General features: G+C 43.3%; 1 protein-coding gene across 3 annotated transcripts in view; it reads right to left on the bottom strand.

Annotated features, from left to right (window-relative positions):
- The window catches only part of SLC12A8 (solute carrier family 12 member 8), a 140,239-nt gene that overhangs the window by 96,004 nt on the left and 17,240 nt on the right, over positions 1-26,995 (bottom strand). For all 3 annotated transcript variants that reach the window (XM_032268303.1, XM_032268301.1, XM_032268302.1), the window contains exons 3-5: positions 22,360-22,506; positions 19,243-19,434; positions 7,947-8,178 (exon numbers count right to left, since the gene is read on the bottom strand). In XM_032268303.1, coding sequence (XP_032124194.1) covers positions 7,947-8,178; positions 19,243-19,434; positions 22,360-22,506 — 571 coding nt within the window. The remainder of the gene's footprint in view (positions 1-7,946; positions 8,179-19,242; positions 19,435-22,359; positions 22,507-26,995) is intronic.

The raw sequence follows: 26,995 nt of genomic DNA, 5'->3' as shown, positions 1-26,995 counted from the left end.
AAAGCAGACCTAATAGACATCTACATAACTCTTCACTCAAAATCAACAGAATATACATTCTTCTCAGCACCACATTGCACTTATTCTAAAATTGACCACATAATTGGAAGTAAAACACTCCTTATGCAAAAGAATGAAAATCATAACAAACAGTCTCTCAGACCACAGTGCAATCAAATTAAAACTCAGGATTAAGAAACTCACTCGAAACCACACAACTACATGGAAACTGAGCAACCTGCTCCTGAATGACTACTGGATAAATAACAAAATGAAGGCAGAAAGAAGTTCTTTGAAACCAATTAGAACAAAGGCACAATATACCAGAATCCCTGAGACACATTTAAAGCAGTGTCTAGAGGGAAATTTATAGCACTAAATGCCCACAAGAGAAAGCAGGAAAGATCTAAAATCAACACCCTAATATCACAATTAAAAGAACTAGAGGAGCAAGAACAAACAAATTCAAAAGCTAACAGAAAACAGGAAATAACTAAGATCAGAGCAGAATTGAAGGAGATAGACACACAAAAAAACCCTTCAAAAACAATCAATGAATCCGGGAGCTGGTTTTTTGAAAACGTCAACAAAATAGACCACTAGCCAGACTAATGAAGAATAAAAGAGAGGAGAATCAAATAGATGCAATAAAAATGATAAAAGAGATATCACCACCATTTCCACGGAAATACAAACTACCACCAGAGAATACTATAAACATCTCTACACAAATAAATTAGAAAATCTAGAAGAAATGAATAAATTCCTGGACACATACGCCCTTCAAAGTCTAAACCAGGAAGAAGTTGAATCCCTGAATAGACCAATAACAAGTTCTGAAGTTGAGGCAGTAATTAATAGCCTACCAATCAAAAAAGTCCAGGACCAGAGGGATTCATAGCTGAATTCTACCAGAGCTATAAAGAGGAGCTGATACCATTCCTTCTGAAACAATTCCAAACAATAGAAAAAGAGGGGATTCTCCCTAACTCATTTTATGAGGCCAGCATCATCCTGATACCAAAACCTGGCAGAGACACAGCAAAAAAAGAAAATTTCAGGCCAGTATCCCTGATGAACATTGATGCAAAAAACCTTAATAAAATACTGGCAAACTGAATCCAGCAGCAAGTCAAAAGCTTATCTACCACGATCAAGTCACCTTCTTCCCCGGGATGCAAGGCTGGTTCAACATACAGAAATCAATAAATGTAATCCATCACATAAACAGAGCCAATGACAAACACCACATGATTATCTCAATGGATGCAGAAAAGGCCTTCAACAAAATTCAACACACCTGCATGCTATCAACTCGCAATAAACCAGATTTTGATGGATGGTATCTCAAAATAATTAGAGCTATTTATGTCAAACCCACAGCCCATATCATACTGAATAGGCAAAAAACCGGCAGCATTCCCTTTGAAAACTGACACAAGACAAGGATGCCCTCTCTCATCACTCCTATTCAACATAGTATTGGAAGTTCTGGCCAGGGCAATCAGGCAAAGGGTATTCAAATAGGAAAAGAGGAAGTTAAATTGTCTCTGTTTGCAGATGACACAATTGTACATTTAGAAAACCCCGTTGTCTCAGCCCAAAATCTCCTAAAGCTGATAAGCAAATTCAGCCAAGTCTCAGGATACAAAATCAATGTTCAAAAATCACAAGCATTCCTATACATCAATAACAGACAGAGAGTTGAATCATGAGTGAACTCCCATTCACAATTGCTACAAAGAGAATTAAATACCTAGGAATACAACTTAACAAAGGATATGAAGGACCTCTTGAGGAGAACTACAAACCACTGCTCAATGAAATAAGAGAGGACACAAACAAATGGAAAAACATTCCATGCTCATGAATAAAAAGAATCAATATCATGAAAATGGCCATACTACCCAAAGTAATTTATAGATTCAATGCTATAGCCATCAAGCTACCATTGACTTTCTTCACAGAAGTAGAAAAAAACTACTTTAAATTTCATATGGAACAAAAAAGAGCCCACATAGCCAAGACAATCCTAAGCAAAAAGAACAAAGCTGGAGGCATCATGCTACCTGACTTCAAACTAAACTACAAGGCTACAGTAACCAAAACACTATGGTATTGGTACCAAAACAGACATATAGATCAATGGAACAGAACAAAGCCCTCAAAAATAACACCACACATCTACAACCATCTGATTTTTGACAAACTGAAAAAAACAAGCAATGGGGAAAATATTCCCTATTTAATGAATGGTTCTGGGAAAACTGGCTAGCCATATGCAGAAAACTGAAACTGGACTCCTTCCTTATACCTTATACAAAAATTCACTCAAGATGGATTAAAGTCTTAAATGTAAGACCCAAAACCATAAAGACCCTAGAAAAAAAACCTAGGCAGTACTATTAAGGGCACAGGCATGGTCAAAGACTTCATGACTAAAACAGCAAAAGCAATGGCAACAAAAGCCAAAATTGACAAATGGGATCTAATTAAACTAAAGAGCTTCTGCACAGCAAAGAAACTATCATCAGAGTGAACAGGCAACCTGCAGCATGGGAGAAAATTTTTGCAATGTGTCCATCTGACAAAGGGCTAATATCCAGGATCTACAAATAACTTAAACAAATTTACAAGAAAAAAAAAAAACAACCCCATCAAAAAGTGGGCAAAGGATATGAACAGATACTTCTCAAAAGAAGACATTTATGCAGCCAACAAACATATGAAAAAAAGCTCGTCATCATTGGTCATTAGATAAATGCAAACCAAAACCACAATGAGATACCATCTCATGCCAGTTAGAACGGCGATCATTAAAAAGTCAGGAAACAACAGATGCTGGAGAGGGTGTGGAGTAATAGAAACACTTTACACTGTTGGTGGGAGTGTAAATTAGTTCAACCATTGTGGAAGACAGTGTGGTGATTCCTCAAGGATCTAGAACCAGAAATACCATTTGACCCAGCAATCCCACTACTGGTTATATACCCAAAGGATTATACTTCATTCTACTCTAAAGACACATGCACACTTATGTTCATTGTGGCACTATTCACAATAGCAAAGACTTGGAACCAACCTAAATGCCCATCAGTGATAGACTGGATAAAGAAAATGTGGCACATATACACCATGGAATACTATGCAGCCATAAAAAGGATGAGTTCATGTCCTTTGCAGGGACATGGATGAATCTGGAAACCATCATTCTCAGCAAACTGACACAAGAACAGAAAACCAAACACCACATGTTCTCACTCATAAGTAGGAGCTGAACAATGAGAACACATAGACACAGAGAGGGGAACATCACACACTGGGGCCTATCGGGGGTGAGGGGGGCTAGGGGAGGGATAGCATTAGGAGAAATACCTAATGTAGATGATGGGTTGATGGGTGCAGCAAACTACCATGGCACATGTGTACCTATGTAACAAGCCTGCACGTTCTACACATGTACCCCAGAATTTAAAGCACAATAATTAAAAAAGAAAAAAGAAAAAACACTGGTGAAAACGGACAAAGTTGAAGGACAGATGCTAACCAACTTTAAGACTTACTATAAAGCTGTAGTAATCAAGAGAGTATGGTATTCAAGACAGAATAGCCAGAGCAATGGAACAGAAAAGAGAGTGCAGAAACACACAAATACAGTCAACTGCTACCTGACAAAGGCACAAAAGCAATTCAATGGAGACAAGAGAGTCTTTTCAATAACTGGTGCTGGAACAACTGCATATTCATGTGCCAAAAATAACCCCAGAATAATCTGGACACTCATCTTACACCCTTCACGAAATATTAACTCAATCTGGATCATAGACCTAAATGTCAAACAAAACTTCTAAAAGAAAACAAATGAGAAAATCTAGGTGTTTAGCAAAGAGATTTTAGGTACAGCACCCAAGTCATGATCCATGCAAAAAAGTTGATAAGTTAGACTCCATTACAGTCTGAAATTTCTGCTTCACAAAAGACACTGTTAAGAGAATGAAAGAACCAACCACAGACTGGGAAGAAAATATTTGCAAAGCACACATCTGATAAAAGGCTTGAATCCAAAATATACAAAGAACTCTTAAAACTCAATGGTGGCCAGGTGCAGTGGCTTATGCCTGTAATCCCAGCACGTTGGGAGGCCGAGGCAGGTGAATCTCTTGAGGCCAAGAGTTCAAGACTAGCCTGGCCAACATGGCAAAACCCCATCTCTAATAAAAATACAAAAAATTAGCCAGGTGTGCTAGTTTACGCCTGTAATCCCAGCAACTCAGCTGGCTGAGACATGAGAATTACTTGAATCTGGGAGGCAGAGATTGCAGCGAGCCGAGATCATGCCACTGCATTCCAGCCTGGATGGCAAAAGATCTTAACACTTCCCCAAAGGTGACATATGGATGGCAAATAAGCATACAGAAACACATTAAATATTATATGTCATTTGAGAATTACAAATTAAAACAATGATGAGATACTACTGTGCATCTATTAGAATTACAAAAAAAAAAAAAAAAAAAAAAAAAAAAACCCTTGACAATACCAAATGCTGATGAGGATGTGGAGCAACAGGAACTCTCATTCATTGTTGGTGGAAATGCAAAATAGTACAGCCACTTAAGAAGACAGTTTGGCAGCTTCTTACAAACATAGTCTTACCATATGCTCCAACAATGATGCATCTAGGTATTTATCCAAATGAATTGAAAATGTATCCTCACAAAAACCTGAACATGGATGTTTATATCAGTTGTATTCATAATTGCCAAAAACTGGAGGCAATCAAGATGTCCTCCAGTAGGTGAATGGACAAACTGTGCTACATCCAGTTTCTTTTTATGCAGTGACAAAAGGAAATGTGTTGTCAAGCCAGAAAAAGACATGGAGGAATCTTAAATGCATATTACTAGTGAACGAAGCCAAGCTGAAAATGCCACGTACTATATGGTTCCAACTATACGACATTCTGGAAAAGCCAAAACTATGGAAACAGTAAAAAGATCAGTGGTTGCCAGGAGCTGAGGAGCATTAATAGGCAGGGCACAGGGAATTTTTAGGGCAGTGAAACTCATCTGTATGATGCTGTAATCCTGCATACTTAACATTGTATATTGTCAAAATCCACAGAATGCATAACATTGAGTGAACCCTAAATTATTAGCAACAACATATCAATATTGGTTCATCACTTCTAGTAAATGTATCACATTAATACAAGATATTAATAATAGGGGAAACTGTGGTGGGGAAAGTTGAAAAGGGGTATGTGGGAACTTTTACACTATTTCCTTAATTTACCATAAACCTAAAACTGCTCTAACAGCAAATCTATTAATTTTTTTTAAAAGTAACACTAGACAATTGAAGGAAAAGTAGAAATAAGATAATTTAGTCACACGTAATCTCAACAGAAAGATACTCACAATTAGGCATAGTTCCTTCCAGTCTTTTTTTCAAATATTTATGTATATGTCCTCTTTTTTTTTTTTTTTTTAAAGAGTTGAAGTCACTCTGCTAAATTCATTCTGAAGGTTTATAGTTTGGTTTCAGTTTGGATTTTTAACCACAAAGAAAATATCCCATATGAAACATCAGTGATACCAAAAACAGATTCTTGAGGGGCCAGTTGCTATGGGAATGATTGAAAATAAATTTCATTTCACACTACACTCTAATGTATTGACCAGAAGGAAGGAAAAATATTTGGAGTAACTTAGAAGAGCAGCCAAGAAAACTTCTAATCAAGAAGAAGGAAAATACATCAGGCCAGTGTGAGGTTTCAAAGAAGCCAGTATTGCCTTGCAATTTAACTAATTAAGTTCTTCCAGCAACTGTGTCGCTGGAGGTGGAAGTACCAGGAATTGGGGTACTTGACTCTGTCTTTCTTTCACTGACAGTTTGATGGCCAAAGGCCAGCAAGTCTCCTTCTGTATGCGAGCCATCTCTGCAGGGTGGTACATGGCCAGGGGAAAAAAAAAAATCACTGTTTCCTTCCTGGAGATGCGTCAAATATTTAGCAATTTGCAAGGCCTGGACTCCAGGTGATCAGTATGGACATCACATTGGCCCTGAGCACTAGAGTGGCCCCCAGGTTAACCCTTTAGGTGCCAGATTGTCAGGCTGTCTGAAGGTTTCTTGGGAGGGACTAGGATGCCAGTGGGTAGGAGATACTCAGGGAGCTCAAGGGAGTGACACTTTTCCAACAGAATATTTTAACATGCTCAGAAGTAATAAGGCCAGATCAGTGGATGCCAACTGAATGCTGACCTTCCCACAACCAACATTTTTCTAAAAGACAGAGCTGTGTAGGGACACATCAGGGGTGGCCTCCAAGGGGAAAAGCAGAGTTGCTGTCACAAAAAGACAGCATGTCATTGTGCACAAACAGGCCCCACTTCTCACTTCAGGGAACAGCTTCAGTATCAAACAGATCTAGCTTCAAATCCCAGCTCTGCTGTGCATTACCCCAAAGTATACCATCTTTGAGCCCCAGTTTCCTCATCTCTAAAAGGGGTACAGCTGTTCTTATCTCAAGAGGTTATGATAAGGATTAAGTAAGATACACCATATAAAGTGCTAAGTTGACTAACTATACAATGTCTGGCACAGAGCAGGTACTCCGTCAAATGCAGTGGCTATCATCACCCTTACTGCCACCAGCATCAGAGGTTATTTTCTGGGCTGCAGGTTTGTTTTTTCAAAAAACAGTTCCCTTTTCCTGTCCGTATTCCAATGTAGATGCCTGGTCTACATAGAGACAGAGTTCCCTGAAGTGTGAAATATCAGGCAACAGCCTTTTTTCCAATCACTTCCTAGGACTAGCTCTGTACTCTGGAGAGAAGCAAAGACTTGGTGCCAAACCTGTCCAAATCACAAAGCTACAAAGTTATACACACTCTGGGTAATAGCTCCTCACTCCAGGCATAAGGATGTGGGATTAGAGTTGCCAAGCAGCCTCAAGGGTGGGGAAAACCCAAGATTAGATTAGACAGTGATGGATTATAAATATATAATACCATTTGCAAATGCTGTAAAACTAGACCTGGTTGTTTATTTAAGTGTAGTTAATATTTTTATATTTTGAAAAAAAATTTTATAGAGAAAACTACAAATAATCAAACATATATCTGCCCTCATCTCCCAAAAACGACAATTGCTAACATGTTATATTTATATCAAGTCCTTTTTTTGTAAAAAAAAAAAAAAAAAAAAAAAAAAAAAAGAAAAAAAACAGGAAAATTTGTTTTCTTTTAAAAGTCTTTTAAAGTCTTCTTCCCTACTCTCATCTTGATTTCTTGCCCACTCTACCAATCACTGTTATGAATCTGATCTTTATCCACTCCTGCTTTTTATTTGTTTTACCTAAATTTTCTGGGGGTTTTTCTTTGTTTTGGGGGGTTTTTGAGACAGAGTTTCTCTCTTGTTGCCCAGGCTGGAGTGCAGTGGTGCAATCTCAGCTTACTGCAACCTTCGCCTCCCAGGCTCGAGCGATTCTCCTGCCTCAGCCTTTTGAGTAGCTGGGATTACAGGTGCCTACCACCACGCCCAGCTTATTTTTGTATTTTTAATAGAGACAAGGTTTCACTGTGTTAGCCAGGCTGGTCTCATACTCCTGCGATCTCAAACTTCAGGTGATCCACCTGCCTCAGCCCCCCAAAGTGCTGGGATTACAGGCGTGTGCCACTGCTCCCACCCTGGTTTTTTTAATAGAAAGAAAATAAAAGGACACATAGAATATGTGCTAGACAATGTCTATGTGAAGAGGAGCTTCCATCCCCATGAAGCTGCTCCAAGACACACCCATTCACCTGATCCAGGAACAGCCCACGCCAATTGTAGGTAAGGCATATGAGAGTTAGGGGGAGATGAAGTTGGCAGACTCACACCCACAAACATCTATGAAGCAGTGCAGATCCGTAAGGCCACACACAGGACTCCAAAAGGCTTACCTGGGTCCAGGTGGGTGAAAGAACCCACCACAAAGTCCAGTGTTGACACAGCCAGCAGGAACAGCAACAGCAGCTGGAGGCGGATTATCCATTTGACACCTGCTAGGTTAATGCCCAGCAAGGCCAGAAGCACCGCAACTGAAATTCCTCGCACAGCCCAGATACTCCTGAGGCCCAGCAAATCCGAGATAGATTCAGCAAAGCCGGTGATGTACATGGCACCTGCAACACACTGACATGCGATTCCAGGTAGAAGGGTCAGCAAGACAGAAAGGCAAGGGCTCACAGGCAGAACTTCCCCACGCCGAGAACCCTGCTCCCCCATCGGACACATTCACTGGCACGGAGGCTCAGCTTCTGGACCAGTGCAGGGTTAAACCAGCCCTTCCCATCTGTGAACCTGCCTCAGGCCCCATTTCTACTTGTCTACATCTCAATTAAAGAACGAAGGAGGAACCCAAGCCGAGAGCTGGCTGTCAGTGGTAACGAAGATGAAAAGACTATGGGAGAAAGAAGATGGGACACTGGGCCAAAGAGGCCTCCGGATTTCTCGGTCTGAGTTATTCAAGAACTAAATATAGAACAAGAACACACAGGGGGTCCCATCTACAGAGCCTTAAAAGGGCACTGCAGTAAACCAGATTTTTCTTCATTTCTTTGTAGGTCAGTATTATTTTTTAAATTATCTAAAAGTTAGCAATAGAAAAAAAAAGTGAGTGGCACATCTTTTTCAATGTCATATGTGACAAAAGCTACCCAAGGACTATCTAGGTGAATGTACTTCATTTTGCTCACTATTTGCTATGGATTAAATGTCCCAGATTTAGTAAAGTTATGTGTTAACTTAGGGATTTTTTTTCCAGTACAGATGCAAATAACTTCTGTCCAGTGGAACATATAACCCAAAAGATTAGGATTTGTTGTCCCGTAAGACATTAACTGGTTTCGTTTGTAACCCAGCAATCTTATCCTAACATTTATTCATTCAACTGCCTATCAATTTACAAATTTGATGTCTATCCACCCAGCATCCTTCACAACTTCTCTTTAACCTCTTATTGGCTCTTCCATTAATTCATAAATTAAATAAAATCCCTGGTGAGATTTCCTATGAATATTTGATGTATAATCTTTAAAAAATAAAATGAAATCCTTGAAACATGTTATTTTATATTTGCCTTAGTGTCATGATTTTATCTTGCAGGAAATATTTGAAAGATCATTTCAAATTAAATAGTTGAAAATAACATCAGTCTCAGGTTTCCTAATTCCTCAGCCTCAGCTTCCTTCTCTCCTCGGGTTTGTCCCTTCACTGTCCCCAGGGCCAGTTGGTCACTCTCAGCACTGTAGCCCTGCCCTTGCCATTCTCTAGAAACAAATTCTATTAGGGCCTCGTTCAAGTCCCTCCTTTTCCATGAAATCTTTCTTCAACCTCCTTTTTTGGATAAATAGTAAGCTAACTGCCAGGGCCATAGAATTAATTATCTGGTTCCATATTCTGTTATCATGTCTTGCACATCAGTTTGTCTCCCCATCCCTCCACCAAGAATACAAATATCTTTAAAAATTGTTTATGGGAGAGAGATCCAAGGTGGCCGTTTAGCAGCAGCTCAGGATTGCAGCTCCCAGTGAAGGCGCAGGGAGTGAGTGGATGTCAGACTTCCAGATGAATTTTTGTTGCCCACGGACCAGGAGATTCCCAGCAGAGGAGTCCCACGGGTCGCCGGCATGACTCTTTTGGCCGGCGTGGCGGTTCTCAGTGCAGAGTATGCGGGACTGGGTGCCCTTTTGGTTGGTGTTTGGAGCTCCGGGAAGGCAGAGTTGCCCATTCAGCTGATTGAAAGGGGGACTGAGGTGGGGAGCCAGACCGGGAGATTTCTGGGCAGAAAAGCGCCATGAATCTCAGTGCTGCTGTTTCATCCGGCCCGGTGGCCTCATGGGAAATTGCATAGATCCCAGCGCCTTTTTGGCAGGCGACTGGGGTACCAGGGAGAGAATCAACTGTTCAATTAGGAAAAGAAAAAAAGGGGGCTCCAAGGCAGGGAGCCAAGTGATCGGGCTCGGCTGGTCCCACCCCTACAAAAAAACAGCAATAGGAAACGCTGACGGTTGAGAGTTTCACAGCAAACACAGCTGAACCCGGAAAGGTCTAGCTCTGTAGGGGAGGGGTATCCATAGAAGGAAAACAAAGAAACAGAAATAACATCACCACCAACAAGCTGGAAGTCCACTCAGAGACCCAATCTGAAAGCCAGCAATTACAAAGATGACAAGTGGATAAATCCACAAAGATGGGAAGAAACCAGCACAAAAAGGCTGAAAACATCCAAAATCAGAATGCTTCTCCTCCTTTAGGGGATCGCAGCTCCTCATCAGCAAGGGAACAAGGCCTGATGGAGAATGAGTGTGATGAATTGTCAGAATCAGGCTTTAGAAGGTGGATAATAAGAAACTTTTGTGAGCTAAAGGAACATGTTCTAATCCAATGCAAAGAAACTAAGAACCTTGAAAAAAGGTTTGACAAAATGCTAATGAGAATAGACAATTTAGAGAAGAATATAAGTGAATTAATGGAGCTGAAAAGCACAATACAAGAACTTCACGAAGTATGCACAAGTTTTAACAGTCAAATTGACCAAGCAGAAGAAAGGATATCAGAGGTCGAGGACCAACTCAGTCAAATAAAACGAGAAGACAAGATTAGAGAAAAAAGGGTAAAAAGGAATGAGCAAAGTCTCCAAGAAATATGGGACTATGTGAAAAGACCTAATCTACGTTTGATAGGTGTACCTGAATGTGACGAAGAGAATGAATCCAAACTGGAAAATATTCTTCAGGATATTATTCAGGAAAACTTTCCCAACCTAGCAAGGCAGGACAATATTCAACTCCAGGTAATACAGAGAACAACACAAAGATATTCCTCAAGAAGAGCAACCCCAAGGTGCATAATTGTCAGATTCACCAGGGTTGAAATGAAGGAGAAAATGCTAAGGGCAGCCAGGGAGAAAGGTCAGGTTACCCGCAAAGGGAAGCCTATCAAACTCACAGCAGATCTCTCAGCAGAAACCCTACAAGCCAGAAGAGAGTGGGGGCCAATATTCAACATCCTTAAAGAAAAGAACTTTCAACCCAGAATTTCATATCCAGCCAAATTAAGCTTCATAAGTGAAGAAAAAGTAAAATCTTTTGTGAACAAGCAAGTACTCAGAGATTTCATCACCACCAGGCCTGTTTTACAAGAGCTTCTGAAAGAAGCACTACACATAGAAAGGAACAACCAGTATCAGCCATTCCAAAAATATACCAAAAGGTAATGAGCATTAACATAATGAAGAATCTACATCAACTAATGGGCAAAACAGCCAGCTAGCAGTATTTAACGGCAGTATTAAACTCACATATATTATTATTAATCCTAAATTTAAATCAACTAAATGCCCCAATCAAAAGACACAGACAGGCAAATTGGATAAAAAGCCAAAACCCATCGGTATGCTACATCCAGACCCATCTCACATGCAAGGATACACAAAGACTCAAAACAAAGGCATGGAGGAAGATTTACCAACCAAACGGAGAGCAAAATAAATAAATAAAAAGCAGGAGTTGCAATTCTCATCTCTGATAAAATAGACTTTAAAGCAACAAAGATCAAAAGAGGCAAAGAAAGACATTACATAATGGTAAAAGGATCAATGCAACAAGAAGAGCTAACGATCCTAAATATATACGCACCCAATACAGGAGCACCCAGATACATAAGGCAAGTTCTTAATGACTTATAAAGAGACTTAGACTCCCACACAATAATAATGGGAGACTTTAACATCACATTGTCAATATTAGACAGATCAACGAGACAGAAAATTAACAAGGATATCCAGGACTTGAACTCAGACCTGGAACAAGTAAACTTAATAAACATTTACAGAACTCTCCACCCCAAATCCATAAAACATACATTCTTCTCAGTACCACATCACACCTACTCTAAAAGTGACTACATAATTGGAAGTAAATCACTCCTCAGTAATTGCATAGCATTTCACAGGCTTAAATGAAATATTGGCTGGCTACTTGTTTGTTATTTTCCTCCCTTATTCCTTCCTGTCTCCATTGTTAAGCACAATTATTGGCATAAAAGAGGTTTTTAATACCCATTTTCAGACTGCATTCTAGCCTGGGCAATAAAGCAAGACTCTCGTTCTCTCTCCCTCTTTCTCTTCCTCTTTCTTTCTCTCTTTCATTCTTTTCTTTCTTTCTTTCTCTTACTTTTTCAAAAAAAAAATTATGCTGATTGCACCTCTTCAAATACTTGCATGTGCTAAGTATGTTGCAAGCATTCAGTAAATACTTTGTGATATGCTGATCATATAAAAGGTGCTCTGGGAAGCAGTCTCCATGTAGTTCCAGTTGTTTCATGTACAGGCCAGAGGGTAATACAACTTCTGGATCTGAGAGGAGCTTGTGAACAAGGCCCCGTTCTTCAATGAGATCATTTTGCAACTAGAAACATATCATTTTTGTCAGCATTCCCCACATTTACACACTTAGGTTAAACAGTTATTCCAGCATCCCATAATGATAAACATTTCTGTCCATATTAGGGTGGGGTGGAAAGCCCAAGAAATGTGAGGGAAATACAATCATCTTTGAGAGAGAGAGAGAGAGAGAGACACTAACGTTTTCCTATATTCATCTTAAAACGCAAGCTTCCTCTTTACTAAACACCGAGAGTGTGATGTGTGATAGTGAAGTTATTTCATCAGTATTTGGCCAGGTCAACAGGACTCTTCATGGTCAAAATTATCTGAGCAAAATAAATAAATAAAAATTTAAAAAACAAATAAATGACAAAAATGTAGCAATAAATACCATTTATATTGGCACCAGCTTCCCAGGTATCCGGTGTCTATGACATGCAGAAGATGGATGATGTCATGGGACCATTTGCATCTGAAGCTTCCAAACTGATTTTTTTTCCTAGAAGTAGAACAATTTGCTCATGCAAAGTGAGCCAAGCTGTAAATGCTGCCTTTCATTCCCAGTAACTCCCGTGGAGCTCATCTTTCTGGTTTGTACCTAAAATTGTCTTTTACCCCAAAGATGCCAGCAACAGGGGTAGGGCAGGATAGGGGTAGCGGAAGCTCTCCGGGATGCTTATAAGGGCATAGTGGTCAGAAGCATGGACTTCGAAGCCAAAATATCTAAGGCCAAATCCCGGCTGACTTGGGAAAGTGTTTTAACCTCTCTGTGAAACACAGATTATAATAGTAACTTTTAAAAGGTTACTGTGAGAACTAAATGAGATGATTTATATAAAGTCCTAGAACAATATCTGGCTCATAGAGTTATAGAAACAATAGCTACCACCAGTAACCCCAGCATTTTGGGAGGCTGGGGCCGGTGGATGACTTAAGGCCAGGAGTTCGAGACCAGCCTGGGCAACATAGCGAAACTCTATCTCTACTAAAAATAAAAATAAGCCAGGCACGGGGCTGCACACCTGTAGTCCCAGCTACTTGGGAGGCTGAAGCAGAAGAATCACTTGAACCTAGGAGACAAAGGTTGCAGTGAGCTGAGATCATGCTACTGCACTCCAGCCTGGGCAGAAAATAATAATAATCACTACCATCATTGTCATTATGACTTTGTTGTTCTTCACTGTTGAAGAAGAGGAAATAGTTGTCAGCTATGAATATCATAAGACAATTTGTTGATGTTAAATAGATGATGGTAATATCACTGGAAATTTGCAATATAAGTGGTAAATAAGGATGCTTCAAACCAAAGAGACTTACTTTAAGGAAAGCAGTAACAGTCTAAAATTAAACCATCTTCTCAAAATGAGTCTGGGGTTAGAAGTAGGGGTGTTTATGGAGAGTAGGAAAGTAAATGTATCATAGAAGTTTCATATTTGTTGGTAGAGGAGCTAGTAAATAATGTGTCTTGGCTGAGAAATATAGAAAATTATGATAGAAAAAGATAAGTTTATTATGACTTCCAAAGGTAGACTGTCACTACTAGAAGAGTTAAAAGCATAGTACAACTTCCAAACCAACAAAAATGCAATAGAAAAATAATTGACACATGTTGGCAAAATTTTAAATTTTCTACAAAGTAATTAAAAAGAGAATGTTTTATTCAAACACTCAAGAACCATAAATAAACTTGTGTTCAGAAAAGAAAAATGTATAGTCTTAAATGTTTTCATTAGTTAAAAAGAAAAATAAAGGAACAAAGTATTGAGTCACAAAAACATCAACATAAATAAAAAGATAATAGAAGTATTTCATATAAAGAAATATGAAATTAATGAAATACAAGAAAAATAACAAAAGAAAAATACAAGAAACAAAAGCTGATCTTTTTAAAAAGAAACAATTAAATAGATAAGTCTCTGTTAGCCTGATTACAAAGAAAAGAGAAAATGCAAAAATATAGACTATTAGGAAAAAACTACTCATACAGGGGAGAGTAAAAGAATGAATAGAAGGTCAGGCATGGCGGCGCATGCCTGTAATCCCCACGCTTTGGGAGACCAAGGCAAGAGGATCACGTGAGTCCAGGAGTTCAAGACCAGCCTGGTCAATATGGCAAAACCTTGTCTCTACAATAAATACAAGGCCAGGTGCCAGGTGCAGTGGTTTATGCCTGTAATCCCAGCAATTCAGTATGCCCAAGTGGGAGGATTGCTTGAGCCCAGGAGTGCCAGGCTACAGTGAGCTGTGATGGCACCCTGCACTCCACCCTAGGCAACAGACTGAGACCCTGTCTCAAAAAAACAAAATGGAGACTAGAAATGAACCATAAATTATAGTGCATTTATACTATACAATATTGAGTAACCACTTAAAAAGCATTGGTTTAAAACAATGACCAAGAGATCTATCTATTACTTAATGTTAAGTGAGAACTATAAGACATGGAATAATGTATGAAATTTGTCCTCATTTTTCTTTCTTTCTTTTTTTTTTTTTTTTTACTGAGTCTTGCTCTGTCACCTAGGCTGGAGTGCAGCAGTGCAATCTTGGTTCACTGCAACCTCTGCCTCCCGGATTCAAGTGAATCTTCTGCCTCAGCTTCCGAGTAGCCAGGACTACAAAAGCGTGCCACCATGCCCGGCAAATTTTTGTATTTTTAGTAGAGATGGGGTTTCACCATATTGGCCAGGCTGGTCTTGAACTCCTGACCTCGTGATCCACCCTCCTTGGCCTCCCAAAGTGCTGAGATTACAGGCATGAGCCACTGCGCCCAGCCTTGTCTCCATTTTTGTAAAAACAAGCAGGTACTTCAAAATCCATAAATACAGGAGTATAAGCAGAGGGAAATTTTCCAAAAAAGAACACTAGGATCACCTGAAGGGTGTGGGGAAAACTCTTTCCATTGTCTCCAATGTGTTAACTGACTACAATGAATATCATTTTGTAACTGTCAAATAATTTTATTAAAAGATACAAGCAAACATATTAAAAGTACTCTTATGTTTATGCAAACACTAAATCAGGGTACATCAGCCCAGTCTGCCCAGGTTTAGGGAAGCAGCCCAGGACTCAAGGCCTTTGTCCACACACTCAGCAACTGCCAGGCCTTCCCTAGAGCAATCCAGCCACCCTGGAGGCGGCATCCCTTCCAACCTGAATGCTGCTCTTCCTGGAAAAACATTCCTGGTGGTTTGTTTAATGAGTAAATGTCTTAAGGGTTTATTATATTTTAAAAGTATTCTATTTCCTTCTAAATCTTAGATCAGGCCTTCCTTTTCTTTTCTCATTCTCTGCAGAGAAACTTCTAATTCCTTCTCACAAGACACAGGCGGTGTTGTTCACCATTTTAAAAAGAGAAGGTGGCCTATTTTCAGGGAGTAAGGTTCCATTCCAAGGTAATTGTTTTAGCAAAATTGCACCTTCACAATCACAAGCATTTTCCTTCCACTTTACCTGGAGGACCAGAACCGCCCCTCAGCACCCCTCCCCTTCTGACACAAACTCCCTGGTTTAAAGTTAAAGTTGGTGGATTAACACATGTGTCCTGAATATGTGTTAACTCCCATAACAAAAACCCCAGGCCAAATCAGGTCCATAAAAACTTTCCAGTTATTCATTGTTTTCATACAGAGTCCAGCACAAAGCATGTGAGCCACTAATGAATGTTCTTCAGCGCCGGCTGAAGATAGACATTTTGGTGTTCAGGGTAAACAGTCCCCAAGAACCCTCAGGACCACACAGGTAAGTGGAGTAGGGAGTGAGGGGAGTTTCTAGTTTGTCATCTCCTCCTCTGCCAAACAGTTTGGTCCCACAGAGCAAGCCCTGCCACCAACGTCTGAGAGAGATGAAAGGGGAAGGGTTTCGGAGAATGCAGGGCAATGATGAGCCTTTGCAAGCTTTTATTTTATTTTATTTTGAAATGGAGTCTCACTCTGTTGCCCAGGCCGAAGTGAAGTGGTGTACAGCTTACTGCAGCCTCTGCTCCTGGGTTCAAGCAATTCTCCTGCCTCAGCCTCCCAAGCAGCTGGGATTACAGGCATGTGCCACCATGCCTGGCTAATTTTTTTGTATTTAGTAGAGATAGAGTTTTACCATGTTGGTCAGGGTGGTCTCGAACCCTTGACCTCAGGTGATCCACCCGCCTTGGCCTCCCAAAATGCTGGGATTACAGGCGTAAGCAACTGCTCCTGGCCTGCAAACTTTTAAAATCGTTACTTTAGGTGTTTATATCTCCTTAATTTTGATGTTCTAGGGAAGGGTTTGACAAACTTTGGTTCGCTGGCTAAATCCTACTGCTGATTATTTTGGCAAATAAAGTTGTACTGGGACATAGCCATACCCATTTTTTTTTTAATGCTGTTTATCTGGTTACATTCACGCTATAATGGCAGGATTGAATAGTTGTGACAAAGTCATGTGACCCACAAAACCCAAAATATTTATGATCTGGCCCTTTACAGAAGTTTGCTGACCCCTGCTCAGGGGTAAAATCAGGGAATGTGTTCCGACAATTACTAAAAATAAATGAATGCATGCATGCCCTGGGATGATGGGTAAGAGAGATAATAAGAACCAGGAATAGGGAGCCTCAAAACCTCAACTACACCTTAGAAGAAGAAATATTTCAAATTAACAACCTAACCTGTCACCTTAAGAAACTAGGGAAAGATAAGCAAAGTGAACCCAAGCAAGCAGAAAGAAGGAATCAATAAAGGTCAGAGCAGAAATGAATGAGGGACCAGAAAAACAATAGAGAAAATCAACAAAGCCAATAATTAGTTCTTTGCAGACAAACCTTTATCTAGGCTGACCAAGAAAAAAGAAAGAGAAGACATTATTTAAATTAGGAATGAAAGGGGAGACATTACCACCAACCTTACACAAATAAAAAGGATTACATGAAAAATCTATAGACAATTAATATGCCAATACATTAGATAACCTACATGAAATGGGTAAATTCCTAGAAAGATACAAGCTGTCAAAACTGACTCAAGAAGAAGTAGAAAATCAGAATATGCCTATATAAGTAAAGGGATTCGATAAGTAACCAAAAACCTTTCTACCATGAAAAAGAAAACAAAACCCAGGACCAGATGGCTTCATGGCAAAATTCTACCATATGTTTAAAGAATTAACACCAATCCTTCACAAACTCCTCCAAAAAATGGAGGAGGGAACACTTCCAACTCGCTCTATGAGGCCAGAATTAGTCTGACACCAACACCAGACATAGAATCAGAAGAAAACTGCAGCCCAATATCCCTCATGAATATATACACAAAAATCCTCCACAAAATGCTAACAAACCAAATACAGCAATTTATAAGAAAAAGGATTACACGGTAATCACACCCCGATCAGGGATTCCCGGCCTGGGCCAGTCACAAACAAAGCACAGGCACTCCAGAGACAAGGACCAGGGGGACTCTATGTTTCAGACCAAGGCCCAAGTGGAAAGAAGGCGAAACAGCTGGGATGCTGGTGCACTGGCATCTCAGGCTGTGGCTGCCAGCACTTAGAAAACATCTTACTTGTGAGCATCTTTTTTTCCAAATCAGCCCACATAAGGGGGACTCTCAGCAGCCCGGCTCCCTCTCATTGTCCAGGAATGTTCATGCCAGTGTCCAACCATGGCATCTGCTTCTAGAGGCTCACTTGGTGTCTTCCCCAAGAGGGGGAAAACAGGACTTTGCCTACCTTGCAGCCTAGTTGGCTATAAAAAAGCAGAGAAGTAAAAAAAAAAAAAAAAAATCTATATACCAAATCCCCAGGGTAATAAAATAAACTGGCCATTTATTACTCCCCTCTCAAACTACTATACTTAACGACCTTTCTGCAGTCAAGGCTAGTGCTTTTTAAGGGAGCTGAGGCCATCCATCTGCCCTCCCTGCACTGTCCTAGACACACGCGCACCCCACCGCCCACACGTGCACACACGCAGCTCTGTGCCGTTTGAGAATCAGATGTATTTATGCTGTAACACCCTGCTCCTGCTGCCTAAAAATAAAAGAAACAAAACCAATGCTTTCTCTGGGAGGTTCTTGCACACTCTTACTTAGACAAATTCTTTTCTTTAAACTGTTTTTTCAACCACCCACCACCACTTGCATTCTCATAAAAGCCTTTTTCAATCCAAGAAATGCTGACAAAGAACTGCTTCTTAATGTCTGTACTTTGTTCCCTCAGCATTAAGTCAGCATGCCTGTGTTTTAGCTAAAAAAGCCTTAGGGTTTCCCCTTGCTCGCTCGTTGTGGAAGTGACTTCGTCCACTCTGCTGAAGCAGCCTCCTCATTAACATTCTCCCTCTCAGACAGGGCGTCCGCCCGAGGGGCTGTCGGCCTCCCTGTGACGGCCACCCAAGCTACCAAACGTGCCTGGGAGCTCCAGCTCATTTGAGAAGTGCCTGCTTCTAGGAAAGCCCTTTTGGCACAGCCAAATACCCCTCATCAGTAAAAAAGCACCCCCGGTCCCAGGCCGCCCAGCTGCCACCTGGGCTCCAGCCACTGTCATGCATGCCGGTCCCTAGATTGAACAGCAAGAATATGCTGGCCAGGACCGGCCCTGCTGGCCACATCAGGCATCCAGGAGGCAGGAGCAACGGAGGGAAAAGAGTGCGAGACTAAGGGGTCAGGCCCTGGGTGGTGGCTTGGCTCTCTACTGAGAGAGACTTCAGAGCCCCAGCCTGCTCATCTGTCACATGGGGCAACCGTCCCCACCCTACCCTCTCACCGGGTCAAGTGAGGAAATGGACAAGAAGAAAGTGGCAGACAGCCAGGCAGGGGAAGCATCCCGGGCGCAGGCCTCACCTGTCCAAACACATAGAGCAGCCCGATGGTGCCTCCCGTCTGCCCACCCAGGACCGAGGAGATCATGGAGTAGACGCCGCCACTGCCGATGCTGCTGCGCTCCCCGACACCAATGCCAGACAGCACCGTGACGAGGGCCACCAGGATGACGAAGGACACCAGAAACATGCCCAGGAGCACTCCCGTGTTTCCCTGCAGTAGAATAGCAAGGAGCAAGGCCGGGTTAGGTGAGGAGACCCCGTCAGCTCCCTGCTGGGAGCACTGACTACCTCCCCTCCTCCCACAGCACTGGAATGGCACAGAGGCAGGACAACTAAAAAGGTCAAAGCAAGCACCACAAAATCCATGGCTAGGAAGAAGTTCTAAGTGAAGGGGAACGTCCTGGTCGCAAACTCTTCCATGGCTCCCATGCCTAGAGTGTAACAGTCAGAGCTGCTGATGCCCTCATGAGGCGCCTCCTAATCTCGCTCTGTGCCCAGCATGCAGCAACAAGAGCTCTCCCCACCCCACCCTTCCCCACGCTGATTCCCCAGCCTGAAAGTCATCTCCTGCTCATTCTGCATCTTTGCCAGGTTAACTCCAGCGTATCCTTTAGGCCTCAGTGTTCAGGATTTCCTCGCCAGGAAGCTAGCCCTGTAACCGTTTCTCTGGGCTCCTCCAGTGCCAGGGCTTGGAACTTTCCACAGGACTTGTCATATTGAATGTTTCCAAGCCAGTTTCTACCAGTCGGCTGTGAGCTCCAGGCGAGGATATGGTTTAGATGTTTGGATTTGGATCCCCTCCAAATCTCATGTTGAAATGTGATTCCCAATGTTGGAGGTGGGGCCTGGTGGGAGGTGTTTGGATCATGGGGACGGACCCCTTGCAAATGGCTTGGTGTCCTCCCACAGTAACGGGTGAGTTCTCAGTCTGTTCTTTCACAGGAGAGCTGGTTGTTTAAACAAGCCCAGCATCTCTCTTGCCTTCCTTCTCCCTATGTGGTGTGCCTGTTCCCTCTTCACCTTTCCCCATGAGTGAAAGCTTCCTGAGGCCTCACCAGATGCGGATGGTGGTGCCATGTTTCTTGTACAGCCTGCAAAACTGTGAGCCAAATAAACCTCCTTTCTTTATAAATTACTGAGCCTCAGGTATTCCTTTATAGAAACGCAACATGGACTAATATGGAGCAGGATCATGTTTTCTTCCACTTCATATTCTCAGTGCTTAGCATAACCTCCACAAAATAGGTGCTCATTAAATGCTTGTTGAGTGAATAAACAAACACATGCATGCCTGGAGATGAACACATGTAGATAGACACATTTCAATGTGAAAGCAAGAGTCCCAGAGAGGAAATGGACATTGCACATCTAAGAAGGAGATGTAACGTCACATGTTTTGCAGTAGAAAGCAAGGAAGACCCCTGATAGGCAACACCCCGTGCATTGCAGGTGCTGGAGAGAGAACTAGGAGTGGGCAGAGCTAGTGCAAGAGCTGGGTGGCCTAACACGAGCTGGAAAATTGTCCTGGAAGTCAGTGGTGCTCTGTTCCGGCGTTCATAATATGATGCCCGGGGGCTCCACCGCTGGTCTGAAACCCACCCTGCCTGTGGCTAAGGCTGAACCCTGAGCTTAGGATCTGCATATGGAGGAGAATGAGAGTTTAGGAAGGTCTGACCTTGCCCAGGCTTCTTATGGGGGCTAAGAATCCTGTGTATCTCACTATAAAGGAGCTTAAATCTCCCGGAATTTGCCCACGTAATGGTTAATTTTATGTGTCAACGTGGCTAGACTGTGGCAACCAATTGTTTAGTCAAACACTAGTCTAAATGTTGCTGTAAAAGTGTTTTTCAGATGTGATTAATATTTACAATCAGTTGTCCTTAAGTAAAGGAGATTACTCTGCCTTGTATGGGTGGGCTTCATCTAATCAGCTGAAGGCCTTATGAGCAAAGACTGGTTTCTTAAAGAAGGAGGAATTCTGCCTCCAGGCTGCCACACGGAAATTATTCCTGAGTTTCCAGCCTTCAGACTCGAGGCTACAGCATCACTCCTTACCTGCTAATATATACCTCACATACTGACAGCTCCTGTTGGCATTGGCCTGTTTCTCTGGAGAATCCTGACTAGGAGATTCTACACCCTACATGGCCTCCTCACTTTCACCCATCTAGTCTAGCTCACCCTTCAAGGCCTGGCTCAACTGCATCTCCTCCAGGAAGCCTTCCTGGACACCTCAGTGACTGTAGCACTCATAGTTCGTTCCACCCCTGAGGGACTTAGTGCTGCTTTGAGACCTCTCCTAACATGACACCTACCCGCCATGGCTGTTAGCTCATGGTTGTGGGGAGGAGAGGAGGGGATGAGGGCCAGGGTCATGTCTTGTTTTTCATAATCCCCTTCGCACTAAATAGTGCTTGGCACACAGCAGGTGCTTACAATGTTTACATGGTGACTGGCTTGCCTTTTATTCGGAGCACCTGTGTGGACTACTGAAGTCCCACTGCATAAGATGGCAGTGTGTGTGAGACTGAGAACCCCTGCTCCAGACACACATCTGCTTGGCAGGTCCTAGGATGCTTTTGCATAAGACTTAAAGAAGAGGCCCTTTGTTCCTTCTACAGAGGGAGATGAACTGACGCCCAGGATCTCACACAGCAGAGTCCGTCCTAGGCAATCCATCCCTAGAGGCAGGCGGCCCACACCTCTGGCCAAGCAGCCCCACGCACAGTCTTACTCACAGGGTCGCAATGCAGTGAGGGAAGGCAACCATGTGGATGGGCCCAAGATGAGGTGAAGAATACCAGGAAAACTGCAGGGGGCCACAAACTGGAGGCAAAATTGCCATCAGTCTGATCTCTGACCCACCTTGAGTCCTGCCCACGATGAGCCCTGACTTCTGTCCTCCTATTCCATAGTTAAATCTGTGGTGTGAGGCTTCCATCAGAACTTCCGAAGCCTATGTTTGCAGGATGTTCATTTAACAAGCAATGCTAGCTATTAGCTGTGCTTCTTCTGTTTCGTTCTGGGAGCATCTGTGCTTCAGGAATCTGTGGCCTGCACTGCAGAATGCCAAGAGTGACAGAGCTTTCCTGTCTTGGGCCTGTGAGAGGCTCCAGACCACTAACTCAGCACTCACCACCAGCCAGCCAGTCCTCAGGAAGAGCACAACCCCAAAGATGTTGATCATGCAGGATGTGAACACACCATCCCAGGTCCCAAACAGCACGGGCTCCCACACGAACAGCGGGCTCCTCCACCAGGGCTGAGGCTGAGCCAGGGCCCCCTGCAAACAGAACACACAGAAGTCAGCTGAGGGGCCATTGGGAGGGCCAGGGACAGCATGGGAAGGGAGTGAGAGTGGAACAGAAGGCGGGAGGTAGGAGAACTCAGCTTAAAAACACTACTGTCTTATTGTGCCAGGGCAGGTGTGTGTGTATACACACACGCATGCATACAACACACATACACATGCACACACAGACACACACACACGCAGATACACACACACACGCACACATACACATACACACACACAGATACACACATACATGCACACACATACATACACATCTTGAAGCATACCTCTACAAAAAGATGACTGTTCTCTCCTAACAACAGTGACTCCGTGCCCATACGTAGCACAGACTCATTGTTCACAAGCCTAGTCCTTTTCCTCTGGTCACCACTCAGGTAGACTCCTAGCCTCTTTGCAGCTAGATGTGACTGTGTGACTGAGTTCTAACCCATGGAATGCAGGCAGAAGCAATAGATGACGCTTCTAAGTGAGTGTGAAATTCTTGGTTTCAACTCCTGGGGCTTGTGGTCATGAGCCCTCATCCTCCAGTCCTAGCAGGAACAGCAGTTTCCAGCAGTTACTAACCTTTGGCCAACCTTACTGGACACTCTCTGCTCCTTCAGCCCTTCTGATGCCTCTGATCAGCCCTTTGGATGAGATTTCCTGTTTAAAATGACTGGAGTCATTCCTGTTTTCCTGACTGAGCACTGATACAGAGATCTCTGCTGATAGCCCAGGATCCTACTGCATTCTTGGGCAATTGTTTGGAATCAGAGGCTAATAACACATAAACAGATTCCTTGCTCATTTTTCCAATTCACAAATAACAAAGGCACTTATAAACACTGAAATGGAAACATTTTACTGAAAAAAGCATAACTTTGTGGATACAATAAAATGATCTTAAACAAAACCAGTAGCAACTCACACTGTAAATGCTCTTATGCAGGTTTGGCAATTGATCTAAACTCAGGCGTGAACAAGTCTCCCAGTGCCCTCAAAAGATGACAGCAGAGTTTATGTTCCTGTGGGGGGGGGGGGGGGGGGGGAGAGGGAGGCACCCAAAACTAGGAGTCACCATGTGCAATGAATTTGGACCTGGTGAGCAAATGTTATCCATAAACACAGTAAGAAGGAGAAAAATCAGTTTAGGGGAAAATCTAAGATCCAGATTCCACAGGGCATGGCTCCTGAATGGCTGAGAACAATGGGTGCACCCAGAATCTAGGACCAAAGGCTGAAGCCAACAGCACGTGCTCAAAACCAAAAGGGAGGATCCCTGCTCCTCTTCCACCTACTGTATCGCATCCACAGATCAAGAAGGGGCCTCAGGAAATACTCAGGGATCTCAATTCAGCCACGTGAGACCGATGGGCCAGGGCACCCCTGGTGACCCCATCAGTCTCCAACTCCGTAATCTTCATTTATGCATGCACATGACTGCTTAGCTGTCCTTCACAAACCATAAATGAGCCGTCTCCTGGAAGTCAATAAATGTCAGAACAGTCCTCGTGGTTCAGAACAAAGACTCTGCCAATCTAGACTTGTCCTTGAGCAAATGGTACCAAGGGACCTGTGTGGTGAATGCAGGACTGGTTCCTAGGATCCTAATCTCGAAATTCAGGACAGTTCTCACCTTCCTGTCTCTGCCTGTGTTTCACTTCCTATCATGGCTTGTGACAGGCCTCCTGTTCCTCAATAATAGCAGTGACTTTCGGCAACAAAAGGACCGATGGTGTAGCGAGTGCCTTCAGCTTCCACAGAAGCCCTCTGCTCTGCGCCTCACAGCATCCCCGTGAGGCAGGCACGGAGGGCTGAGGAGGGCTGAGGAGGGCTGAGGAGACGGGACCGAGAGGAGAAATCTGACAGGCCAGCCTCACAGCTGGGGCCTTCCCCAGCACTTGTAAGATCTGTGCTTTTTCCCTGAACCATACTCACCTGAACGTTACTTGATCTTTTTGCCCCTAAATTTAGGTCTTTCAGGTTTCAAATTGTAACACTCTGGACCTTGTGTAACTGTGAATACCACTGTCTTAGCCATGAATGCCTTTGTAATGATAGAAACCTTATTCCTCTTTCATGCGCGCCTTCGTTCTCCCACTCTGAAGGCTGGTTTGTATATGCGTTTGTTTACCTGCTGCTGTATAAAATGTCTTTCATTTCCTTGATCTCACTGGACTAGTAAATCAGCCTCAAGGGTAGAAACTTAGAGCATGTAGAAACTTCAGGAAACCCTTTACCCTGAGAATGGAAATATAACTGGTTTAAAATGGGTTTGGTGACTGAGCACTCACAGCTTGTGTCAGGATATTTGGGGGCGTGTGCTTACCTTTTCTCACCACGTGACAAAAAACCATAACTAAGTCTTCCCACAGTCTGTTCATCAGAGCCTAGGTGGGAAGAGCCTAGGATTGACCCCAAGGGTGTAACCCTGTTGCTCTGGAGAAAGAGAGAGACACTGTGTAAGCCCAGCAAGAGAGAGAGAGCAGAAAGGAAAAGAAACCAAAACAGAGAGAAAAGGGAAGGGGATGAGATGGAAATCCCCAGAATAAAATGCCAAATAGAGCCCCTGAGGGATATTTCCCAGGTGCCACACTGCCTCCCAGGCATCCACATAGAAGTAGCAGCTTGGGGCCGGGTACAGTGGCTCACGGAGGCTCACGCCTATTATCCCAGCACTTTGGGAGGCCGAAGAGGGGTAGATCACTTGAGGCCAGGAGTTCGAGACCAGCCTGGCAAACATGGTGAAACCCTGTCTCTGCTAAAACATATAAAAATTAGCCAGGAGTGGTGACATGTGCCTGTAATCCCAGCTACTTGAGAGGCTGAGGCATAAGAACCGCTTGAACCTGAGAGGCAGAGGTTGCAGTGAGCTGAGATCGCACCACTGCACTCCAGGCTGGGCAACAGTGAGACCCTGTCTCAAAAAAAAAAAAAAAAAGCAGCAGCTTGTATGTCCTACTCTTCTCACAGGGCTGTCATCCAGCCTCACCACATGCGTGATGCCATTCAGACTTTAACTAGTCCGCAGAGCTTGCCTCTTGGGAGAGAACTGTCTGGGCAACTCAAAGCAGCTCCCCTGCATTGTGACTTTTGCAGGCGGTGGGGAGCTGCCTCCTCCCCCACCCAGCTCTGGCTCTGGCCTCTGTGCTCTCTCATTCTCTTCAGCTCCTGCTCTGACTGGCTGAGAGGCAGGGCCATGGTCTGCAATACAGGCAGGCATGCAACAGGGTGACAGCATGTCAGCTCCCCTCCACATACATGCAAAGTACTTGATGCTCCTGAGTCCTCATCCCCAACTCCTTCCCCTAAGGCAGAAGGAAGGAATCCCCTCACCCCAAACGTGCTCTCCCACAAAGTCCATGCTAAGATTCTCTGAGTGTCACCACCCAGTCATTTCTGTTGCCCAGGGAAGGTGGGAGTGGAAGGGCTGGGGTGATGGTTGCTGAAGGTTAGACCAGTTCTGAGCTTTCTTGTGAAATCCTGGGACAGAGGTCTGGTCCCAACTATGGGTAGCTCTCTTTAGGACCTAGTGTCCCAGATTTGGGCTCCAGTCATCGATTCCAGCATGACATGAATCGCATTCAACATCCTATTACACAGACATAATGGGTTGGGGAAATGGAATGTACCCAGCATCGGGTCTACTGCGAAGTAGAGATGGAGGATGGGGCAGGGATAAAAGAGCAAAGAGCGTATCAGTCCCTCAGAAAGGGCGGCATAAAACACGCCCAAGGGTAATAGTCCTCGCATCCCTGAAGACCCCCAGCCTGGCAGGGGCCAGCTTGACAGGTTCCAGGGGTGTAGAGACTTGGTGCCTGGCACAGGATGATCCCTTTGCCATACTCCTCACTGCCAGGGTCTTCCTTCCCAAGCCTCCAAGACAAAAATCCCTCTGAGCAGAGGGGCCTACACCCCACACTGGAAAAGCCATGACTGCCTGGTGGGTGTTTTTAATTCAGAAGGGGCAGTCATTCTCCTCTGAATAATCTCCATACTCGAGTGTGGGGGTCGGGTGGAGTGCTGTGGGGATCTAGAAAGACGAGGAAGTTGCACCTGAGTGGGAAATACTCTCAATCCTGTATCCAGCAAGCAGAGCTGAGTAAGAGCCTGGAAAGTTCTGCCAGAGGCAGTGACATGAGCTCAGGCCCTGAAGCCTTTTGCCTCAAACAGTCACCGGCTAAGTCTTCATGAACACATCTGCAACGTGAGATGACACCTTTCTCTTTTCTGGCAGCTGGAGGAAAAGCAACCAGGTGAGAAATTCTGCTTCTGTCCAATGCAGGTCAGGGGTAGGTCAAAGCAAGACCTGGGCTGCCCCTTTCTCCCAAAGTGCACCTGCAGGACTGGTTTCACCCAGATTACACATGCATGCAAACCAGCTGTTGGCTTCCTGAAAGTTAATTATTGGATAATTAATTAAACATTAGAGAATATGCCCAAGCTGCTGCTGAACTACATCCAATGGGAAGACTAA

This window comes from Sapajus apella, unplaced genomic scaffold (genome assembly GCF_009761245.1).
Source record: "Sapajus apella isolate SASKATOON/1434 unplaced genomic scaffold, GSC_monkey_1.0 scaffold178, whole genome shotgun sequence".
Taxonomy (NCBI): domain Eukaryota; kingdom Metazoa; phylum Chordata; class Mammalia; order Primates; family Cebidae; genus Sapajus; species Sapajus apella.
Note: the sequence above shows the minus strand (reverse complement) of the source record. Positions and strands in the feature narration are given on the sequence as shown.